Genomic DNA, 25652 nt, shown 5'->3' on the forward strand with positions numbered 1-25652 from the left:
TTTTTATCAACACTTAACTTTTTGTTAATTATTGTAAATAAATACTTTCAATGTGAGAAGTAACTGTAATAATTATTGCATTAAAAAAGAAAATATGTAGCCACACGAATAAAAAAAACATCGAGCTAAACAGCAAATTTATCGGTTTCGAATTTATATCGTTATAAGTTTTTTAAATTTATTTTAAGCATTACAATTTTTACGTTCATCAGTTCCAATAGTTAAACCAATATATCATCAGAATAAATGGTTTGGTTTCGTCTCTTTTTTTTGTGCAAACATCGATTTTAGCTTCTAATTGTGAACTCCCATAGCTGCTATTAAATATTTCTGAGAGTCTTTTAAATTTATTTAAATACCTTTTATTTGATAAGAATTTAAAACTTAATAATTAACGCCCACTTAATTTATAGATAGGAAAATCTATAATAATTTCTCAACAAATTTTTCCATTCATCTAAATTTTAACAATCGGAAATACCATTTGAACTCCATAATATGAAGAGGCACATATTTTTCCTGAAAACCTAGATTTAGAATAATCATAATAACCTGGTTATGTCAATAAAATTGTTCTTTTGTTGTTGTAAGACTATTGTTATTCGGAATCCTTTGATTCTGGAACATTTTTAATTTATTGATCAACAAAAAAAAAACTATTTACTTAATTTACTCTTTTACTGAATAAAACCAAGGAACATCTTGTTATAACCAACTTGCAACATGTTTAAGTATATATCTGAAAGCGATCGAGTGATGTAGGGAAGGTCTTCTTCCTTTATATAAAATGGGGAAAAGTATATATTATTCGGATAATATTCTGCGTTCCTCATAGACGTTACAAACCATCATACCAAAGTCAAAATGTCCATTTGATTAAAACGTAATAAAAAGAAAAACGTACGCTGTGTGGGAAGGCTGATATCTGTGGCATGAACACTAACACACAAACATGCTAGTACAACTACGAGTATATCCGTTTTTATATTCGACAACATGCTACTTACAGGTAAACCCATTTGCAACGTGCTGCCACAGACGTGAGAAAAAAATGGCTTTTTGGCTTATTCACAGGTCGAAAGTGGCCTGGGGGGAGAGAGGGAAAATAAAATTGTACGTGCATGGGACGCTAACTCAGACCCTAGCAATATGTGTTTTCTTGCTGTGCTGCTGGGCGAGATTTAATAAATTGCTACCACAGCTGGTGGTTAGCCAAGCAGCGCCGGCAGCGCGAGCCGCCCAGTGCAATCAATGAATGCGGCTATTTGGGGCACGCGCAAAGAGCTCGTGCTCGTGCCATCCGACCCCAATGGCCGAACCCGTCTTATCCACTGCGAACATGAAACTGGCCAACAATCAATGGTAGAGTGTTTTTATTTCAGTTTTACCAGCAGTCGAAGCTGCGTGCAGCTTACCACTGGGGAATACTTTTCTTTCGGCAAAACACACACGTTTTTTACAATTTTGAATAAACATGCGTCTGTCAGTCTCATTTGTAGCCCAACTTTTATAGCATATTGATTAATTATACTGCAAAGATAATTCCATTCAAATATTGACCATACTATACTTCGTTTAGCCTTAAAACTGTCGCGTTAAAACTTTCTACGGAGACTTCTTTTTGACGGACACAGAAAAGGTTTCGCGATCGACCATTTGGACAGGAGGCTGAATACCCATAAACAAAAGATAATTCGAAGGTGATCCAATAAGAAACCAAACAGATGTATTGGCTTCTATGTCCACGATCACAACTCAGACTTGAGAATAAAGGTCGGCATTACAAGGCAGTCTTTAGGTCGCTCTGTCCCATCTAGAATCTGACACAGACAGGTGTAGGTGTAATCAACTCTGAATTCGAACTATTTTATTAGATATATGTAGGAATGATAGAGTATAATACAGTAGCCTGTTACAGGGTAGCCCTGTTTAGGAAATGACAGTCGGCATAAGTAGAGAGACAAAGAGAGTGACAAGGAAAAGAAGCGAAGGAATAACATAAGTAGCGTCAGATCAGTCAGTCGGGCCTGAGTTGTTAAGAGAAAGAAGTTGGGAAGAAGTATTGAGTGTGCTCGGGCAAAAATGATCAGACAGAGTCAAACAAATGTTAAATAATAAATAAACTAACCAACTATTATAATTACACAATAAAGTTATTAAATAAACTAAAGTGAGTGTGTGTATTTACTCGGAGTAAGGCCCTCGACAACCCATGCCCTACATATATAATCAACACAGCATTATAAAGATACTTAACTAGATTGTCAGGATATGGCATTTGACTGGCAACTTATTAGATAATTGCATACACCCGTTCGTTAGACGTCATCATAGAAATAATATTTTGTACAGTTTAGAATAATCTGTATAAAGTGCTATCCAATGAGATTGTCGCAGAAAATTTGTATATTTTGATAAAATGAATTTAGCAGTTTTTAGGAGATTTGAATAATTGATTACTTTTCATTCCTTTTACTCTCATTATATGTAAACACTTTTGAATAAACCGACTTGTAAATTACAGTTTGTTGGTAGAAACTCGGTGCAAATTTAATAATATAACCATTGTAACAAAGATATTTGTATCAAAAAATTAAAAATATGCTTGCTACACACATTCTTTTATTGCCGTGAAGACTAGCTATAACAAACCTGCTTAAATATATTCTTTTAAAATGTCAAGTTAAAACGTATAGAAGAACAAATACTTCGATAAATCTCTCTCAACAAATCTCTAATCAATAAATATTAATAATAATAATAATACTTAATAGTTCAAAGCATAAATATGCCAGTCAAAAGCTATAAAGTAGAAGGTAGTAGATGCCTTCAGTTTTTTTTGCTTGTTTGAAATGCGCCAACATTGTGCTTCAAATATTATAATTTAACGTGGAAGTTAGCTCTGAGTCAACATAAAATATGTATTTCGTCGTAAATTGACAATTCCGAATAAAATTAATTTTGAACAACTTAAACAACCTTGTTGTTCAAATAAGTAACTTTGAAGAATACAACTCCTCTCTCTTACCTTTTTATTATGTACTCACATTAATGTACTCTGTTTATTATATAAATGCTTTGGCCACATACTCTTTCCGCTTAACTAAGTATAATTTGTAAATAGCTTGCTTTTAATTAAGTGAAGATATTTTATGGCTGCTCCTTTTTGTGGCATCACACAGAATGACAGAACTGAGTCCTTCCGATTCATCGCCGTTGCAATTTTTACGTTTGATGTCAACGTGGCTTGAAAATGTCAACGGCAGGTAATATGCCCTTAGTATATATTCGCTTGATGCCACCCAACTCCCTGGCACATTTCAACAAGTGCAAAAATATTTTCAAAGGATTCAGACCGCTAGCGCAACATCAGCCAAGACAGAGAGAGAGAGAGAGAGCTCGGCAGGATGTGCAAGAGGCACAGCAAGCATTTCTTTTGGATCTTTGAATAGTTTATTGCAGCACGTTTCTTGTTATTTGTCTCTTCCTGTGCCGTCACGTCCTCTGCCACTGTCTGTCTGTCTGTCTCCTTCATCTCGTATGTGCCGCTGATATTTTTCTACAGTTGAAGAAAATGCAATTTTACTTTTTACAGCTTAGTAGGTAGTTGCTGTCGGCAACGACGGCGAAATATTTCCTTGCATATTTTTCCACACGCTGCCAGTACTCCTCTTTCCCCTTTCCGTGGACATTGGAAAGGCAAGCACACACATATCGAGGCTTTGCAGGCGTTGTAAAAACGATAACAACTTGCCTTTGTTCATGCCGTTGTTTAACGACATTAAAGCTGTTAATGGATATATGCAAACGATCAGACTAAGCTAAAATGCGTGCCCTTCTTATGCCCATTGTTCATTGCTCAAGTACGTGGCAACAATCAAATTCTCATGCAACCAAAAGCCTTGCCCAGGCCAAAGAACCCATAATTCAGTTAACTGCTCGTGCCCGGCTATGAGAGCTGTCAATACAAACGTACTCGTATGGCCTTTCAATATATTACGAGTATATATGTGTACAAATATATTGCCTGCCAGAGAGCAGCAGCGCAGTTGCAGCCATAAAAGGTTTAGATGATATAGCATGCCTTTACAATATCGTTGGTAACTGATTTTTGCAACAACAAAAATAGCTGAATTGGCAAAAATCAAGTGGAAATATAATGAGACACAGCAACAACCGCATGGACATGTCTCACAGTTCAAGCATTAAATCAACATTGTTCAAGCTTGATAGCAGACAAGGAAAGTCTTTCTGTTGCATGTCGACGCCTAAATGCGCTTTGAATAGCCCCAACGATCATGACCGAATTATGAATAAAAAAAATGTCAAGTAATCATAAAACTTAATAATTGCTTAACATAGGACAGATCTTAACAAAAAAAAACTAAAGAAATAGCCAAGATAGTGAAAAAGTTAAGTTGAAAGTATCAGTTAAGCAATGCTGACTAATGCAGTCTAATAAATCTTTGCACTCTATGATTCTCCCAATACTTTTATTTGTACTACATAGCTTGTATTACTTACAATTCTTATTTTTGTTTCAATATTAACTTTTATCAAATAAATAATTTGTTTATATGTTGTGTGTTTCCCTAAATTTATAGTAAATTCCGATTATGCTATTTGTCCCAAAACTTTTTACTCGAAGCTACTGTTTTCCAATTCTTTCACTATCACCACAGCTTGATCCAAATTATTCAATTGGAAATGGAGAAACAATTTCCTGACGAATTATTTTAATCAATTTGAAAAATATTAATGTATGGATATGTTTATTATTAGAATTTACGGACAAGAATTCCATCATGTATTTGCCTTGTTTTATATTCAAATTGACTGTCCTTGTAAATCGATTAGGTAAATCAAAAGGGAATGAAGAAATTCACACAGTTGTTGTAATATTCTTCAATTAAATCTTTAATTAAAGCTGAAATATTCCATTATTGTATATGTATTTTATACGTATTATTCTATTTTTGTATGGCCATCGACCTACACATAATTTTGTAATATATTTTATAGATAACCACAAAAGAAGGATATTGGTATAATCCTCGCTTTCTCAAAGTTACTTTAACTGAATGATTTGTTCGCTGCGCAAAAAGAATCATCATTTCCGGTCCCTGCTTTAAAACAAATGAGTACCGAATACTAACGATGATGCTGCTTCTGTCTTTGTAGTCGTTTGTTGATTGCACATTCTTTATCATAAAGTAATTATATTAGACGCTTACTTCAAAGAATTCATTCAATAATCCGATTTTGGAAAATACTCACTCGTCCGCGTATTAGTTCCTAATTCCCACTTAATGGAATTGCTACACTTGTTACAAACATAGTTCAAATGCTGCTATGCCTTTTACTTCGAGGCACTGAAGTACACAAAGCCAAGTATAAGAAGAACTTAGGAAAGCATCCGTCTGTTTGTCCAGCTGCCAGTTGGCTTGACTGGCCAATGCGCTCATGCCTTTTCCTTTTCTTTCTAGAGGGCGTCGGCCGCCGCTTTTGTCTAATTTGTCGCCTTTCAGCTTTGTTTATTATACTTGCAGTGCACACCATGAGCCAGACGACAATATACACAAAGCACACACTCACACACACACACACACACACACACACACACACGCACACACACAAAGAAAGAAACAAAAGCTTAGACACTTCAGCTTGAGCGGCGCTTTAAACGCGCACGCACGCACGCCTTTTGGTATGCTATAGTTTTTTGTGCACTCCACTTAATGCTCAGTCCATAAAGTGTTGGGACTTATTCGAGATACTTATGTATGTACGTATATAGTACATAGTTATATGTAGATGGGAGCCGAGTAAGCCCAGAAGGCTGCTCCATTTATGTCTTGGCCATAACAGCGTTTATGCATGCTATGCTTTTAATTTAAGAGCTCTCTAACAATTAAATTTAATGTGATTTAGTAAGAAGCAACCACTTTGTCGTACCCCACACTCATGCCACCCATGCCGCTTTCTTGCATAATTTACACTTCAGCAAATGCATCATAAATATCATTTAAATGCAATCATCATCATTTATAGCCGCTGGCAACAACTGACAGATATGTTCATATATATGTATGCACTTATAACCACAGAAAGTCCTCGGTTGGCGCCACATTGCGTATGCATAATACTTGTACAGATTTACGCAACATTTATATTATCGTTCTTCTCCCTCCGCTCTCGCATAGTGCAAAAATTGCAACATCAGAGTACAGGGAGCAAATGATATGATATATGCAATATAAGCCGATGTTGGAGCACTGCCGGCACTGATGGAAATAGTGTAGATGACGATTCCCGGCACGCTAGAAGCGTCGCCTGCAAATGATTTCAGGCGCAAATGCGTTGCCTCGTTTGAAGGCGTGTCGCCAGCTGCCTACCAGTCTGCCCCCTGCCTGCCTGCCTGCTTGCCTTGCTCGCCCGACTAACAGTGACCTTGCATTTAGTATTACACATAATATTACGCATACGCTAGAGCTGTCGCTACTGGTTTTGATTTAACCCCTTTGCCTTGCCCGCTGGGCACACATTCTAACACTTGCTCGCATAAGTATTTGGAAAGTCATGCTACTAGTTTTTGGTGCCAACGAGTTTTCCCTCAATTAAAGTATGATAAAATAATTATTTTATTTTGCTCAGGCATTAAGCAAAAAACCAGGTATGCTTGCATTGTAGTTGGAGGACAACAAAATTTATTATTTAAAATCTAATTTAAATTTTTGATCAGAGGCGTTATGAAGTTTAAAACCAACTTCTTCTTGCCGAAAACTTAAACTTAAATTGGGTTTTCAATATTTAGTATTTTCATTTTCAATGAAAATGAAATCAAATTCAAATTCAAATCAATAAAGTCAGTTTTTCATTTGAATCAATAATACTTGTAATGATAATAATTCCTAATTAAGAAGAATTCACTTTCAGTACATATTTTGAAAAATCATGTTGTTCCTTTTATACCAAGGTAAATTATTAGAAATTCAATTTTTGCGAATTGTACATAAGAACTAAGTGAATTGAAAGTTCGGAAACCACATATCCGATGAGCTTATGACGTTCGAACACGTATAGTGTTGATATGCTTTACATATTTTTATTTGTTTTTTAAACGTGCCCTTAAATCGAGCAGAAAGCAAAACCAAAAAGCGGCCCCTAAAAGTATGCTCTACGCAATTTCCACTGTCGCATTTTCCACCCGTCCATAACGAAATGATTTAAGTATTCGTTTCAGTTTTTATAATGTTAGGTATATACTTGTACTCGGTTTGTACAATAGAAGGGATGTTTATTCCTGTAGGCTGTCTTTTTTAAGTTTTAAATGTCACTAGATATTATACAGTACTGCTATATCGTATCCCGTCGTATCCGACTAAATCAGTTAATATATTTATACCGCCTACTATACCAATGATCCACACGTGATGTTAATGCCGTGCTTTGCCAATGATTTATTTCAACTAGTATGAAGCAGACCATCTTCAATACAACCTTCAGCTCCTACCTCGTCTCAGTTGCGGCTCAGTGTGTGCCGCCAAGCATTTCAAAATGAAATATTGATCCATTTATGGGCTTTGGCCTATGTGTTAGCAGGCAGGCCGGCAGGCGAGTAGGAAAAAAGGCTTGTAACACACATGGTTCAGTCCAAGGTCAGGATGTTTGTGCGTCTCTCTAGCTGCTGTTGGCCTTAAATTGTCGGCCTAGTTCTCTCAACTTATTCAACTTTTGACACCACTGCTTCCACATACGTAGACGCACATAAATCTCCCTACAAAATTATGTTGCCAGACACAAACAGTTCGAATATTCGCATTTACAGCTGGCCCTGCCAGCCGGCCGGTTTTCTTTGTTCTTCTCCTCGCCCACGACTTAGCCTGAGCCGGAGCTCTTCATTGTGCAAAAGATTGCTGGTGTGTAAAACTGTTTGTTGATTGCATGACGACCGGGCCGGCGAATAAAATATCAGCTGCTGTAGAGCTTTTTATTGACAAATGGATTGCAATTTAAAATTTTATTTAAATGTTTGTGACTTTGGTCTGGACGTCTGCGTGACTGCGTGCAATAACGCATGAATATTTTATGAGCGCTTCAAGCGACTCGATGGCAGTTTAAAGTTGTTCTCGGTTGAGTTGGGCAAAAATTAAATTGTTTTTCTGTGCCAGCTGACAGCATAAGGCATGTGTCATGTTGTTTGCAAGGCTTGGTCCTTCAGAATCCTTTCGCTTGGGCCAATTTGCAGCGGCTTGGTGGCGTATGCGCAACATTTTTGTGCGCGACAAAATCTTAACTCAACTTGCCAGTCGGCCTAGAAAGTTGCGACCTTAGCTGACAAAAGTTAACAATTTGTGTGGCATAATAAAGTGTCGCATGTGGCGTATACGTAACTTTTTAATGTTAAACTTTTCTCTGCCACATTTAACATAATGTCTTGTGCTCACGAAATGTTGATGATTATTTTTATTGCCGTGTGAATTACACTGCAAAAGGTACACTGCTCCTTTAAAGCAAGTATTGTGCTTTCGTTAAGAACATAGACAAATGGAGACTGTTAATGGAAACCTTAAACCACGTTTTAATTAGAAAAAAAATGCTGACAAGTAGTAGTAGACCGAATGGGGGAAAACCCGTCAGATATTAATTAAGTTTAATGATCAAAGCTAAGCTCTTCATTTGAGCTATACTTTCGGTTTCTTATCCTCAAATCCATACATCCATATACATACAAGTAAAAGGAAGAAATATAAATTTAATAGAAGTTGTATAGTAAAAATAAATTAAAATCGCAATCATAATCGTAAAAGAGTATTTTTAAATTAGAAATTAAAAAATAGAAATGTTTAAATATTCTTTAAACAGCCTATGTAGTCCAACCTCGTGGATAAACATGCTCTACGATCACGCGCCTTTTATGTCAAACTTTTATGGTTTCTCTCGTTTGCTTGCAAATAAAATTCAAACAAATCGATCTAATGGCTCTGCTTTAAGCCAATTAATTTAATATCCATTACCTTAAAGGCCCGACATGGCTTAATCAATTCACTTTATAAGTAATTGCCTTAAACACAGTTTGGCAGAGCTTTGTCTTAACCAGAAACCGCAGCAGCCGAGCTTGCGTTAAGACAGTGGGAAATACAATGCATTGTCGTCGAACGAACGCCCTACTCCAAACAGACGCTAGACAACCACAATTGGCAATTACTGTCTTATTGGAACGACGTGGCTGGCCAACAGATTGAAGCTGTTTGCAAAAATTAATTAGCTTAACTTATGCGCCGCTTAGATGCGTTGGCGCCTGACGAACATTGTAAGCGACTCAGACCTTATCGATTAATGTCAGAGCTTCAACATCAGTGTAAAATAAAGTCTTTAGGCATTATGGTGGAGCGGAAACGACATGAGGATGCCCTAAAGGATTTCTTTTCAGTTGTGTTTTAAATTTATTTTTATTTTTTAAATATTTAACAATATTTCTTATCGAATAATGTCAGAGCTTCAACATTAGTGTAAAAGAAAGTCTTTGGGTTATGCTTTAAATTTTTTATTATAATTTTGAACCAATTTTAAACACATTTTTTAAACATCGTTGCTTTCTTATAGATTCTTAAGGTCAATTGATAAGGAATATTATTGGAATTAGTTAATATACATAAAAAAAAAACACACTTTTATGAATTATCATATAACTGTTTATTGGTCGAAATAAGTGAAAATTCCATATTTATTTCATTCAAGTATATACTCTTCTAAAACACCAACAAAATATATTTTTATAACACATTTCATATCTTTTGATCTCAAGTATCTCATATAAGCAGCTTCATCAGGATTCGAAAGCTTTAACTTGACAGACAAAAAACGAAGAGCGAAAGAACCGTTTCCAATAGAAGTTTAAAAAATGAAATGAAAGACATAATACACGTACTTATGTGGTTTTAAAACTGATATGCCCTTTTCAACTATGAGTGTAACATACACAATGGAGGAAAACTTGCAATGCGGGCTATTGACACTTGACATTGACATTCCGTCCATCCGTCAGTCGTTCTTTCATTCGGGCAAGTGCCTGGTCATTTGGGTTTTGTTGCTCCCCAAGTTTGACAGCAGAAAAACTGTTAGGAAAATTGATGGCGTGCCAATGTGTTGAATGCACGCCATTCTGGTGTTTGTTTGTTGTCGCGTCGTTGCATGAGCCGAGCAAATAGCGCATGGAAATGCGTGACAACTTTCCTGAAGAGGAGGCAGTCAGTAAATGTGTCGACGGCGCCACATCAATTAAAATTCAATTAAATACAAACAGTTCGGACTAGTTGGGACACACTGCCCACACACACACATTGTACACTCATTATAAATTCTTGCACTTTATGAGGCGCAGCTGTGCACATTTTTGTGTGCATTGCAAAGCACTTGAATTTTTAATTATTTCAAGCTGTTAGGAAACACACACACAAGCAGGGACACAGCTCGATAAAAGTTCGTGGGGCATAAATTAAAATGTTTATGGGAATGGCGCGCCTTTTATTGGCTCGACTCTGTTTTGTTTTCCCATTTGCCAAATGTCTAAATATAACAACAAACATTGTAAACAGAAAAAAGAGTCGACTGCCGAAAGGCTTGCATTAACTTGCGTGCCAATTTCCTTCTGGGAAATTAGAAAAGTTTGCGACCAAGCTATCTGTGGCATACGCAAATATTTTCGCAACAAATAGCAAACAAAAAAATCTATTGTACATTCTTTGGCAGCTACTGCCTTGCCATTATTTTCTGTCTTTCTTCTTTCCTTCTACATACTATATTTATTTGACAGCCCTAAAAAATAACACAAAACGATAGAGAGAGAGAGAGAGTCCATGAAATAAAACTCAAAAGGATTCCAACAAAAAGTCTAGCAATCTGCGAAAAAGTTCGCAGCAGGTTTGAGGTTTTACTCTACTTTTTGTTTATATTTGCAGATTTTTGTTTTGTGGGCCAAATTCCTTTTCTATTTCCTTCTCTTTGAGTGTAAGTGAAAGGGTATTGTAACACAGTGAAGAACTTTTCCTCACAGTACGCCGCACAGAGTCCCAAATACCTTACATTACTAGCATTTCTAACCTAATGCACATTTAACCATTTAATAGAATGCTTTTAACATGGACTGTGTCCACCAAGTTCCCTGTAAACCAAAAATTAATCGAAAAAATGTGAAGATAGACTGCGGTGATAGTTCAGAATCAATCATGAATGCTTGCCACTGGTGCAGAAAACAAAAACCACATTTTGAAAGACATTGCAGAGTATATAACATTGGTGCAATCCAAGATAACTTCTCAGATCCTTTTATTCAAATTTTATGCGTGCGAACATGTTTCCTTTTTACTTTTCGGTTTCACAAACATGTTTTACGACTTTGCAAGAGTAGTACAAATTTCCTTTCCTTTTTATGGCTCTTTCTGTTTGACTGCTTCGTTTATTGACAATTGTGTTTGTTTTATTTTGGCTTCTCTTTAAACTGGCCCCCAAATGCTAGTTTGCGGCTTATATGGTAGACTTTTTGATTGCACTTTGGTGAGTTCCCGGCTCGGATCATAAAAGCAAAACAAATATTGGCTCATGAATTTAAAATGCTTGCTTAAGGAACATTGTTTTTACACCCAAAAAGGGTGTCACAAAGCCTTAAGTTGAAAGCTGCGCAAGTGCTTACATATTTGTATTGTGGGCTGCTAACCAGGAAAATAACATTTGTTTGCAAGTTGTACATTGTTTTTAAATTTAATTGAGTTTGAAATGTGTTCTATATATTGTGCTATCTTTTGATTGTATCTATAAAGTAAAGTTGGTCAGAAACCACTCGATCTAATAACCAAAGTTATGGTCAAATATGTGAAGACTAGTTGTTAATAATGCTTATATTTGAATTACTAGACTTTAAATGTTTGTAAACGGGGCCTGGCATGGCACAATGAGCTAGCAGGAATGCTACAATTTGAATTCGTTCCTGAGTACGTTTGAATCACGCTGCAACAATTATGACAGAATCATGATTGAAAAAATGTCAGGGTTATCATAAAATTTAATAATTGTCAAACCTACGACAAATCTTAAATAAAGATGAAAGATTTTCAAAAAGTTTGTAAACATATGTTTGTTTAGGATGAGAATAACTTCCATTTCTAATTAAACTCTTAGACTCTTCAGTGACTGACATAAATAAACCTCATATGGGTACCGGGCCGGAACACTGAGGAAAAGCGCTCAAGAGTCTCGGGCTGACTTATTTCGGGCAGCCCTTCCTTAAGGAGCCGACTGATGCAAAATAAATTAAGCCGTTAGCAGCTCCGAGTCGGACCAATAAAACCAAAGGGGATTAAATGGCAAGACTGGGCTTCCTGAGCGTTAAAGTTAGGGCGTGTATAACGCCGTCTCAGCAATATCTGGCTAATATATTGATCTATGTCCTGTCCTTGGCCAAATAATATCTAGTATTTTTTTACCAATTTTAACACGCTTATGATAATGAATCACAAACATGAACACAGTGTCGGAAATTCAAAATTCTCAAAGGTGTCTAAATAAAAATAGCAAATCACATGGTTACAACAAAGAATTTTGACAGAATTTATTTAAAGAATGGTATGCGTACCTCAAAGAAAAAAGTGTTTCTTCGAAAACAAGCCACATTCTTTACAATACAAGTATGTATTCCCTAATGGAAAATATCGACACTATTTTTCTCTTTTTTTTCAATTTTTTTAAAATTATACTCGTTGCATGAAGAAGGTTGACATATATTTTAATTAGACTCATTTCGTAAGAGCGAAGTAAAGGTAAATTACAGATTTCTTTCATTCTTTTAGGCCTCATTAATTTTCTTCTTTATCTCTTTCGCCATTAGCGGCCTACTAATTACTTGGTATAAATGATTAGTGCCACTAAAAAAGGATTCACATTTGCTGTATAAAACAAGCCATTAAATCATATATATTTTCCAGCTGCCCACATCACATATCGTTTTGAAAAAGGTTGCTGGCCTATAATTAACAGTCGCATTAACCTGCCAGGTGAAGCAGCCCGAGGCCCATTATGGACAACCCTTTCTAAATAGTCTGGTTGTCAGTCTCATGACCATAAAACCGTCAGGCCTCTTTATACTACTCGTACATATAAATGCGCAGGTTCTTTATTGTTTTTTATGTTGTTTTTTTTAAGGAATAGCATCCTTCACATCACACACATCAGTGCGGGCTATTCATAACATTTCCAGTTCCAGTTAAAAAGCATTTACAGCACATTAAACAAAACACCCATAGGAACAAACTTTATGCTAATCAGTTAACCCCAGCGCATGGCGCTTTTTTATTATGGCCTGTAAACAAAACTAAATAAAATAGTCGTCTGGCAAAACAAACAACCAGATAAGACATAACAAATGGCTTTAGCATAATAATGGCCGCAACAAACACACATACACATGCACACACTCGTACTCGTGCACCCGCAGAGACGCACGCAAACACTTTTCATATTAAAGTCGCATTGAAGTCAAATGGAGCGCTTTAAGCTGCCACCAAGTGTAAGTGCAAGTGAAAGTGAAAGCGAAAGTTTGTCAACTCTCTAGATGTCCTTCTATAAAAAGTCGGCCGCCTGCAGCACGGCTTCAATGTCAGTGACCAAGCAAAAGGCTGACCTTGCAAACTTTTTGGCTGATTTGATATTTTTGGATAATGCGTTTGAATATGCCTATCCTTTTGTTTTTCTCTTTTTGCTCACCTTGGTTATCCCTTTATTTTGTTTCTTCTCATTTGATGGAGGCACGAAAAAATATCAGTGAAATTTTTAATGTCCACTCACATGTCAATTACTAAGGCGTATAATTAGGCACCCATAACTGATGCATATATATGCATATATCTTGATCAGCTCGAGCAACACTTTTCGTACAGCTGCGGCACTGATTGAATGGCAGAAACACGTGCGACAAGTGGCTTGATTAAAAAATTCGCTTTGATGTTATAAATTATTGTTGTTGTTGTTGTTGTTATTTTTTCGACAATTTTTCACGCACGACACAAAATACGATGTCGGATTTGGACTAGAGCAGAATAACGGCAATGATAATGTCGCACAATATGTGCGCGTGAGACGTGCGTGCGGCGCCGAAACAGAAAACCAACTGAAAAATGCGACAGCTGTGCCAGTGCCAATCGGCGCAGTCAAAAGTTCTTCCATAGTCAGCCGTCAGTCCAGTCGGGCAACAAAATTGGTCGGCGGGCTTTTATTTCCTGCGCGCCTGTCGAAAGTGTTGCCTGTGCTGGCGTCGACAGCGACGGCAGCGTCGAGCAAAACAGCTGGCTGTTACTTTTCAATACAATCCACATGCGCAACTGGTGAGAGATGGCATCCACACACAAACATGCGATTATATGCATCAGATGTTTTCTGTATACTTATTGAGGGGCCCGTTTGGCACAGGCTTTGCAGCGCTGCACAACCCACACTCACACAACGCGCTCTTAGCTCGCTCTCAAGCTCCCTCTCTCTACTCGCTCTCTCACATGCTTTGCAGCCATCTGACTTTGCGCTCGCCGCTGCTTTTGCTTCTGTCTTTAGTTGTCTTTATTGTGGACTGCATTGAGGTATTTTTTATGAATGGCCACGTATTTTGCTTTATGTTTGTTTCTGTTTTTTGTATTTTTGGATTACCTGCCGCCTTGAAGCTCCTCCATTGACAAATAAGCCAAGCGCGCAACAACAGCAAACGCGAAAGCGAAAGTGAAAGCAAAAGGAAAAGGAACATCACACTTTCGTCCCGGCATATGTTTTATTTGGTTTATTTTATTTTGCGCCTACATGTGCCAAAAGTTTTGCTAGTTGTCAGACAAAAATAAACATGTGTATGTACATATAGTAGTGTATTTATTTGGACTATCGCATGCACCTACGCAGTTCGCCGCAAACCCCTGCCGCACAGCCTATCAGACGGTACATCCATGTCGAAAAAAACCCTTTTGGCCACTTGGCGTATACGCAATAAATCATAAAATGAAATGATTTAGTGCACTTTTTACAGTTACTTTATTTTGTTGGAACGAACTACAACAAAAGCAAAAACAGCCATGGAACGAAATAGCCATTTTAATAGACAACCTCAGCCGACATCCACACACAAAAAAGAACATTCATCACCACATGAAAATATGTTTAAATCCTTGTTGAGTGCTCGTAAAGCGGTTTTTATCTTTATGTTTTCGTCTAGTTTCTGTTGTTTTTCATCTCTTTTTTTCGGCTAACTGGTTACATATTTCTACATTTTCGTTGCAACTGCTTCATTGTTTGATTTATGTTTGCCGTTGTTAGCCTTCACTAACATGCACATATTTATATTTTATTTCAATTTATTTCAATATATATGCTGAACTCCACATACAAGTACCCCTCCCTGCCAAACACATGCTGATTAGACTAAGCTGTTTATGGCATTATTCATTATTCGGAGATTTATGGATACAGCAAAACAATGATAACAATTTAAAATCGTTGTTGTATTTGCAAAAGAATATTTAAGAACATCTGCTTTATTTGTAGTAAGAAAAAATGGAAATGGGTAGCTTTTCGATTGAAAGACCAACATTACAGGTTCTATTGGAAGGACGATAAAACCACCAAGGCAATTCTTATGCGACTCCAGCATTAATTTGGACAAGGAGGAAGCTTGTTCGCCAAGAGATATTAACTTGTGCGAAAGTAAGACTTCTTCATACTTAAACTTTTTTTTTTATCCTTCAGTAACGAACATTTTCAATGGTCTTAAAGGCTGGTCATTTATAAATAAAGCCAATTAGTTATGCCTAAGCTTTAAAATGACTTGATTGTTTTTTTTTTATAGAAAATGAAACCTTTGGCACTAAGTATTTGAAGAATATTGCATTGAGTAGCTTAGCATTTGGAAGCGAAAAGCAGCCGATATCCTTATGCAATATTTCAGAATTGTTCCGTTAGCTCAATCATTTATGCACAGCTTATTAGAATATTTTTAAATGTAGAAACCCATCTGCAATGTAAGATAATGTTACTCATCAAGTACGTAGGTCTTTATCATAACTAGGGGGGCTGAACAAAAAATCATTTTGTATTCCCCTTCAGTCAGAAAAAATGCTTTTAGTCACGTCCTTATGTATGACATCTACCCACTCCGCGCGAGACAAGCTTTCAATAATGTGTGCCTAAGTGCCAGCATCCTGACAGTCAGCATTAAGAAATAAGTTAAAACCGAATCAATAACTTTTTTTGAACATTGCAGGACGTGCGAAGCATAAGTATGAGATGAGAAAATGGCAAGTGTGGCGCATATAGTACGAGTATATCGCATAACAACAATTCAAATTGCCAGTCAATAAACATATCAAACGTTCAATTATTTTTCAATTGCGAAGATTTGTGCTGAAACAGACAGTGAGAGAAACAGACATCCTTAGGCCAACAAAAATAAATGACAACAAAATTTGATTATGTGAAGGCAGAGATAGGATGGAAGGCGCACACGCAAACACACTCACACACACACACACACACACACACACATGTAAGGCAAATCCCATAAGTATGCAACACAAAGGCATAGGAAAAAGGGCAGCTAAGGCATTTACGCCTTGCCCGATTTGCCTCTAACCGTAGCGTTGCCGATAACGCTTTGTGAAAATTTTCGCACGTGACCGAAAAGAATGCTAAGAAAAAAAATCAAAATCAAATGGCCAAAAATCAATGCCACGGCAACATAAAACGGAAGTCTTCAGTCAGCCATTTTTTGTGCTGGGGGAAGAAGAGGGCAGTGCTCTATGAAAAGGAAGCGATGCTTAAGAAGAAAAAATGAAAAAAAACACAACTAAATGCTTAACGTATTTTCCGGATCCAACCATTCACCCCTCACTACCCCCTCCCCAGCTGACTGAGCAACCCTCGAACTGCAAATGGCTTCAACTGTTTTGCATTAAAGCGTTAGAGGCGTTGAGTGCCCCTTGCCACACTATATCCGTTCACATTTAGCAAAGGGATGCGATTTGTCTGTATGTGTGTGTGTGTGTGTGTGTTTTTGTATGTAGGAGGAAGTGCGCGTTACAGCCAACAGGAAATGCTGACTTGACAGCAAAGTCGGCGGCCATGGCAGCTGCGACAAGCATTTAAACCACATTCTGGCTTCGGTTTTCCACTCCACGATAATCCCTTCAATTGAAGTCGCTATGCTACAATTTGTAGGGCACTTACACCTCATAGCTTTACATTTTTATGTTTGTTGTAATTGTAGTTTTGCATACATTACTCTAAGTGTGCCTCTACCTTCTATCTAAGACGGAAATTATTGATATTATTGTGAGCTCGAAGTGCAAACAACACATTCAACTTTTAATGAAAATTTCAAAGGAAACCTCAACTTTCCATTAACGGCGATGAAGGAAGGGAAAAGCAAAGTTGCACCAGTCTTAGTGCCACACGTTGAAATCAGAAACGCTTTGACGCTGTCATACCCACATCACATCACTTTGGCTCAAAAAATGTTAGCCTAGCCCCAGGATTTGGCTGCGGTTTCCATACGCACGCTCCTTCTAATTCAGACATGTGTGTGTTTCCCACGCAAAGTCCGTCAGTCAGTCGTTCAGTCAGTTATTCAGTCAGTCGCTCAGTTAGTCCCTCGATGCGTCAATCACTTGCTCAAACCATCCAGCTCTTACAGCTTGTGAAAAATTTGCCAAAACAAACAGTCAGCCAAACGCCAGTCTCAATTCTCCAATTCGTCAAAAAAAGAATCTGTCAAGATTGCCAAAATGGAGCTCGTTATGTTTGGCTTAGGCTTTAAATATGTAGCAACTGGTAGATTTTGCGAGTATTGTTCAATATGACGACGCATAAGTCCTTCAGTTTGACACAAATTGCTGGCATTGATTCCATGCACTTCCGTGCATAAAGATAAGCTTATTGTCTTGCCTTCTAAACAAGCATGAACTTGATTGACTACAGCTATTTGTATGGCTATGGCTACGAAGGGCAATCTTCTCTCTTGCTGCCCACAGCAAAAGAAGAGCCATATCTACAGTAAATTTTATTTAAAGTACACATCAAGCTTAAAGATGGCTTGGCCCTGAAAACCGTAAAGGTATAGAAGAACTTATAAATATTGGCATAGAAGAACTTATAATTATGGGAGTTTAACGTTTGTTTTAGAATGGTTATATTTGTATAGCTTGATTAAATGTTTTATTTTCTTTAATCTTATATTTTGAAAATAAAGATCCGTCTTCGAATATATACATATATAAGCAATTCCATAGATTTTTAAAACGAGAGAGGTTTCTGACTGTTTTGATATAAATTTTTTCAAAATCACAAAACAAAATTTCTTAAAAAAAAATTTTTTTAATTTAATATTTTTCGTATATATAACCGGTAATGGCAAAAACACTTAGAATTTTAAGAAGATAGCAGTATTTTGTATTTCTCAATATATTTAAATATTTATTTTAAAGGTTTAACTGTACGTTCAGTGCTTAGTTGAACGATATTGAAACTTGTTCATGTCTTAAGTAAACACTTGCAGCCCCAGTTACAGTTTTTGCCACTTTTTGTGGCACGAAACTATCAAAACTTAAGAGCAGCTTGTTTGTGCAGTTTGTTTAGCAACTGCTCCACCATACACACTCACATACTTGTACACACACTTGAACACATTTGCTTTGGAACACAAACGCTGTAACAAAACAAAAGTTTTGCGGCAATGCACTTTTGTTTTTGTTATTATTGTTGTTGTTTCCTGTGGGAAGAACTGCAGGAACAATTAAAACGTGTGGTTTTGTTGCCATACATTTGCAGTTTATTTTTCTAAAGTTCTGCATAATTATATCAACATTGTTCAGTGCATCGCGTTCAGTTCAAAGTCAAAGGCTACCTGCGAGCATTTTCGCTGGCTAGACAAAAGGCTGTGGGCGAACGACCGTGCAAGGAAATCATTAGTCAGCCTGCTCCTGGCAGGATGACTCCCTCAAAGGCAAGCAACAACGGCAATCGTCAAACTTTTGACATTTCTCGAGGTTTTCGCGTTCATTTTTTCGACTACCATTGACACAAACATCTCAATGTATCTTTGTCGGTCTGTGTTTCTTTTAAATTTTCAACAACTTTATGTCCTGCGCAAAAAATATTTTTGGTTGGCTTGAATGTTTTGCCATGGCACATCAAAGTCCGCAGGATATTTTCTATGTAAGCCTTTTGTGTAGGTTTTTACTCCAAATTTGTATTTGTACCGTGTTGTTGTTGTGGCATGGCGCCTCAATTATACAATTTGACTTTTCACTTCGAGCGTTTTTTTTTTTTTTTTTTTTTTGTTTCAGCTAACTGGAATGCAAGCAGCTTAAAAATGCTGTTTTGTGGGAAGAGCATAAATGAGAGTTTCCAGTCTAAGAATTTTACAAAAATTGTTTTATTTTATACACACACTTTGCAAAGTATTGACTCAACCATTTGCAAAGAGATATATTTATGGGCAACTCTTTAAGATTGTAATCTAAAACAAACTGAAAAACGAGCACAATAGTTTCCAAGTTCTATAAACTCTTTACATCACATTTACGATTATACCTACAAAGTTACTCGAGTCAATTTATTTAATTATAAAAATTATATGGACCCTACGTCTTTCTATTTACTGCTGTTACTTTTATAAATCGATTTAAAAAAGACAATTTCGTATTTGCGGGTACCTTTGTTAAACCATTTGAAACCTTATTTGTGTTTGATTATCAATAAATTAAATAATTCTAAGTGCAGAAACTGTCATTAAATAAAAAATAAAAGGAAATAAACGGGATTTATTCACCGCCAATACGTTAGGATATAAACAAACCAAATAGGTTTTGCCCGATGTTGAAATAGTTTTGGTAATCATACAAAGATACAGCGAGCAATATTAGTAATGAACCAAAATTGCACAAAACACATACAACTATGCATAAATATTAGTAGTAATAGAAAAAGGATTAATTTATCCAGCGCTCATCACAAAGTTGACGATGTGCTTCAGTATGAAACCCATTCGCTCTTTACTGTAAAGAGTACACCAATTTCGACGTGCGGAAACTTAATTGTTTTGTTTTCTTTTATACCCAAAAGGCAAATGCTACATAATTTGCATAGACAAATGCTTGAAAGTTACCTGCTTTCAAGTCAGTTTTGGTTGTCCTGGTGCGATTGCACTTTGAACTCTGCTGAATACATGGAAAAGCAAACAAAATTTCATGGGTATTTGAGCAGCTCATACACACACTTACGCGCACTCATAACCACTCATCCGAAACACTCAAAAGCACTCACCCCCAATTGCCAAATTGTGGCAAATATGACGAGCTCGTGGCATCCGACGGCGGAATTGCTGGCATACATAAAAATACGCTAGCATCTGAGCAAATATTATGATACATAAATAATCCTGTTTTGGCATACAGCTGTGGCCAAAATTATTTGCTTCTAATGGCCGCCAACGCACTGCGACAAGTTCGGAATGTGTTTTATGTGTTTGTGTCTGTGTTGGGGGGTATTTTTTATTTTCATTATTTTTCTGGTTACGTCTCTTTTGCTATTGTTTATTATTTTGTCCATGCTTTATTTGAGTGTCAAAAAAAATTGTGCGTTTGGCCTCAGCAATTGGGTTTGTAAATCAAATGGCGAGACAACTTTATCTGAGCCATCCAAGCAAGCAGCTCGTCTGACTGGCTAACCAAATGGCTCACTGACTGACTGACTGACTGACTAACTGACTGACTAAAGTAGTCAGCTGTTTGCTGTCACACAGTTGCTCTACCAAAAGCTATCAAATTTCGATCACGGCTAGAAATGAAGCACTAATGATGGTTTGTTTGCTCAAACAACTACGCACAACAAAAATTTATTGTTACTTACTTTCGCAAAAACTGTCGTTGACAGGTTTATGATGGGGCTAGCACGGAATTTTCCATTTTTGGCTGTCCCGTCTGTGCACCAAAAACTTGCCTTGCACCAAACATAAATGCATTTCAAGCCAAGAACTGTCGGTTTGATCGAAAAGCGATTTATGTAATAAGCTTAACAGGCGAAGGAGCAAAGAGAAGGACTTGCTTCTGGATCGACTCCATACATTCCTAATGATTTCTCATGATGGGGACAGCAAAAGCATGCGCAGTCTTTATGCACAATTACTAGTTTATTTAAAAAATTTCGCACTCCAAACTGTACAATAAAACTATACAATAATTATTCGTTCATTTTTCATTATTTAAGAAAGAACATGAGCAGTCTTTTATAGAGATGTGAAGATGGAATTTCGATTTGGAATCAAAACGAATCCCATATACGTTGCAATGGCACTTTGCAAATCGTATGAATCGAAGAAAAGTTATAAACTAACATTTAAATTGATGTTTGAATGGTTAGCTTATCATAAATATTTAATGCAGTTGAGATGCAGAGGATCTTTATGTATTTTAAAAAAGTTTTCATCTTCAGAATACATAGTATTTTAGATGGAAATATAATAAAGAACAGATGGCTGACATTGAGCTTTTTTCCAAGTGTACTTTCCGAAACCTTGGTCTGCCTTGGACAGTTCATTTTTGTAATAATTTCAAAAAATGAGCAAAATGAAGCAAACAAATTATTTTGTCCCTCTAAAAATGTTACATGTAGGCGTAATTAAAGTCCTGCCATAAAAACGGCGGCCAAAGGTCAACAAAGACGGTAAAGCCACGAGCGGTTCACCCGTGGGCGTTACGCCAAACAAGTGTACCAGATTAATTGATTTTTGTGCATTGAATAATTGCCACACTCTGGCGCCAAGAGCTCCGTCATCAGGGAACGCACATGCAAACAAATGTTTGACCATGGGCGGAGACTATGGAAAAGTTGTGGGCCCGAGGGCAAGACGGCCGATTATAGACGTGTAGCTGCAGATATAGCTGAAGCCAAAGTTGTATCTGAAGCCACAAGAGCGCGGCCGTTATGCCGCACAATTTATCACGGGCTTTCCAATTAGTAAGCGTAAAGCCGAACGCGCGAATCGGCAGGACAATAAAGCTGTTGAGTGCAAGTAAGAAGTGAGATGCTGACATGGCCTCTGGGAAGGCAATATGTGCGTCTTCCCCTTGGTCTGGCTAGGGCTGGCTGTCTGCAATGAGTGAAGCATGACGGTCGAGAGCTGTGAGGGAGCAGCGAAACATAAATTACTGTAGTACTGCAAATAAAAAGAAGACAAGGGGTTTGTAGGAAACTCCTTATTCCGCATCCTGACTACCTTTTCTGGCATCACACACCCGTAATGTTAATTAACTGAGGGTGCACAGGAAATATGAGTGGCCAAGTCATAAAGCTGCTAATTAGCTTGATTCTCACCATGCCACATACTTGAGTAAAACATTCGTATCTACAAACATATGCTCGTATATTACGAATCCTTTTTGAGCAATTCAAAGCGTGTCAATGGCTACTTTTATAAGCAGGTGCATCAGAGCTTTTTTCTGAATTTTCCTTTTAAATATTTAAAATAGCATTAATAATTACAAATTCAAAAATGCAATTAATTACAGCTTTAATAATTAATAAAATCTCCCGTCCTACGTTTAAGCTGATTATATTATAATTTGGTTAGGAGTGGCTGTCATAGAATTAGATCATACAGATTCTGTAGGTCTTTTGAATATGCTTAACTGTGCGCCTAAATCCTCCTTAGTATACAAATAATTACAGCAATTTTCTTTAAATTTGTTCATATCTAATTAATGTCTTCGTGCCAGTTCCCGTTCTAAATACCTATGTGAAGCATTTATGGTAGTCCTATAACTTTTTTTAAATACATCCACGCTGTAGAACTCTTTCTTTATGAGAGATTAAAGATAAAGTTAAATCTTGAAGGTAGTTCCCATAGCTTTTAGAGTTTTGTTTTGGTTTTTATTATTTATATCATTATTATACAGAGTGAAAGTTTTTCGTGGAGAGTTTCTTTTATTGAGTTCGTAGCTATACCACAAAATAGATTTAATTAAAATTAAAGAATTCAAAGAAAAATATAATATGCTTAAAACAGATTATCACAAATGATTAAACACAATTCCGAAAGTGGTAACAAAATAAAAGCATTTAGCTGGCGTCATGAATTGTCTTTGAGCCGAAAAAACAGCTAGAGAGTGGACAGATAGAGTGCATTTAGTTCCTTCATCTTGTCTGTGTGCCCTAGTTCGGCTGCCTGCAAGTAGTGTTTCTTTATGAATTCACTGTACTTATTGGCTCTCGGAATCTCCTCTGTTAGTGTATGGCAGAAAGCATCGTCTGTGGACACCACAATTAACTCGAACTGACAAAAATGGCATCGCAACTCCTTCAACTGATGCTTGAAATTCATGTTGCCATAGGAGTGGCGTCGACAAAAAGTGCAGCAGTACTTATAGCTGGAGGCGCATTCCCCAATCTCTGGCAGCCTTGGCATTTTAGATTTGGCTTTTGAGGCCCACTTGCGAGTATATTCTCCATGGCCCGTCTCTCCATCAAAGACGAAAGCGGCTGAGTGGCACATCTCGTGAAACATCGCTTTGATGAGCACACCCACGTGAGTAATTTTTGTGGATAGCAGAATCTTGGACTCCCGTTGACCACCACTGCCTACCCCAATAGTGTGGACGCACGTGCTTCGATTACTCATCTTGCTCATCCACTTGATCTCTGGCTTGAGAGCATCGTTGAAAATCTTATGGTTCAGCACATGAAAAATGATCTGAGCCAACACCTCTTTGTGTTGGCCAAAATCGCTTCGCCCCTGATAAAGGGAGTCCACCTGGCACATGGCTAAATAGCTCTTGTAATCCATCGATACAATGAATTTGCATAAGTGGGGATGTTGCTCAACGAACACTCGAAATTTCCCATCTTGTTTGATATTAGAAAGTAGCTGACTATCATGAATGGGATCCGATGCGTTTTTGCAAAAATATTTCAAATTTTCAATCATTAAGGTGTCTGGGTCTTCAGAATTAGCTTTTGGTTCCATGTGGCTATTATTGTGCGACCTCTTTGTCTTATCCATTCCCACAGCTTCAGGAATGTAGAGATACCGCTTGGATGGTAAAATTCCTAAAAAGTTGTTCAGCATTATTTTAAGATCATCATCATGATCCGATACTATGGGCTCCAACTTTATAATGGCTATTGGATTGTGCAGATCGAGAAATATAAGGACTTCGCTTTTCTTTTCTTTTCTACTGAAGCGTCCCCGCTTGGGACTGCAATTTGTATCACTCCGCTCCAAAGATGAATCAGATTGCAACCTAGTATGCGTTATATTCATATTGCTGGAGCATGACAAAATGCGAGGTTTCTTCTGCTTGGGTGCATTTTCGTAAGGGTCCTCATTACAACCATCTGAATTGCTCTGTTCCATAGAGGAATCTAATGTCAATTCTACTCGCGCACGAACACGCCGTCCATATCTTGTGATCATCTTTCTTTTGGTTTCCATGCTTTGATGTTGTATGTTGTATATGTTCAGTATCTGCGATCTTTGTGTGTTATGTATAAGTTTTATCGTATTTATTATATAAATACTATACTTTGACAATATTAGCAAAATATAAGATTTGTAGATTTGATGTAGAATTTAGAGTTTAAGTTGCTGCTCTGTTAATCAGCAGAAAAGATCGACTAAATTCTAACATTAATAATGTTGTCAGTGCGCTGGAAAATTGTAACATTTTGTAATGGTCACCTGCATTAAAATTGAATTGGTCTTACTGTTATCGCAGCTCGGTGCTTGAGGCCCCTATCAGCTGTATTACTCTGAAAGCTTAAGTTAGTACAACTCTGGGTTTTGGTTGGAATGTAAAGCGCATCTAACTTTACGCACTTCAGTAGTTCCCTGGAATTAGGTGTTATAAAAGGCCTAAAACCGACCTCTTTTGTTCTTTAACTTTTGGATGGCCAAGTTCTACAAAGTAGCCACGTCCGTCAGCTACGCCTAGCACGTGTTTTGGGTGTTATTCACTGGCCCAAAAGGAAAACGGCGTGACACTCTCGACCCCAAAGATTTTGTCCACGTTAACCTGGACCTTCATCGAGTGTAAATCCGTGCGGCTGGAGACGATTTGAAGACCCCCCAATCTTTATGGCATTTTTCGCCTGTGGGCAACTGCCTATTAAGGGTGCTACTAAGTAATCGGTGCGCATCCGTCACTAGATTTGCGACTAATACTTTGTCGCTGCTGTATTGGGTGCAGCCGAATCAAATAACTTCGACATAAGGGTTATTTCCCGGCGGAATTCAAACCGCAGTCGTTGTCTACACTTGGACGAAACATTTGGTTCCAATCGGCAAAGTGAATTGCCGTACGCTACAAGTCCGTCTTCCAAAAAGGAGCTTGCGAACATGTGGGATATATCTTTTTGCTCTGGATGTCGAAACGTCATTAGCCACCAACACCTCAGCGTTAACTACATAAAATGTGCTACTGCTCACAAAAAGAGCCTATATAGTGTCTAAGTTTGAAAATCACAGTTTCAAAATTGAAGAGAGTGTGTGTACAGTGCATAGAAAGGGAAATGCCTTGAAACCCAATATAGTGCATATACTTATACAAGTAAGTATGTACCAATAGGTACAGTTT

At 37.3% G+C, this 25652-nt stretch overlaps 2 protein-coding genes across 2 annotated transcripts in view; both read right to left on the reverse strand.

Moving 5' to 3' along the window:
* Window positions 1-14170, reverse strand: part of LOC115632137 — a 41019-nt gene extending 26849 nt beyond the window's left edge. The window contains exon 1 of the mRNA XM_030529152.1: window positions 13759-14170. The gene's annotated coding sequence lies outside the window, so the exon portion shown is untranslated. The remainder of the gene's footprint in view (window positions 1-13758) is intronic.
* Window positions 14171-23110: 8940 nt separating this feature from the next.
* LOC115632939 lies at window positions 23111-24528 on the reverse strand. Its single transcript, XM_030530234.1, has one exon. The coding sequence runs from the start codon at window positions 24509-24511 to the stop codon at window positions 23180-23182; it is 1332 nt and encodes a 443-aa protein (XP_030386094.1). The 5' UTR covers window positions 24512-24528; the 3' UTR covers window positions 23111-23179.
* Window positions 24529-25652: the final 1124 nt, after the last annotated feature.

Source organism: Scaptodrosophila lebanonensis, unplaced genomic scaffold (genome assembly GCF_003285725.1).
Source record: "Scaptodrosophila lebanonensis strain 11010-0011.00,11010-0021.00 unplaced genomic scaffold, SlebRS2 tig00001415-arrow-pilon, whole genome shotgun sequence".
NCBI lineage: Eukaryota > Metazoa > Arthropoda > Insecta > Diptera > Drosophilidae > Scaptodrosophila > Scaptodrosophila lebanonensis.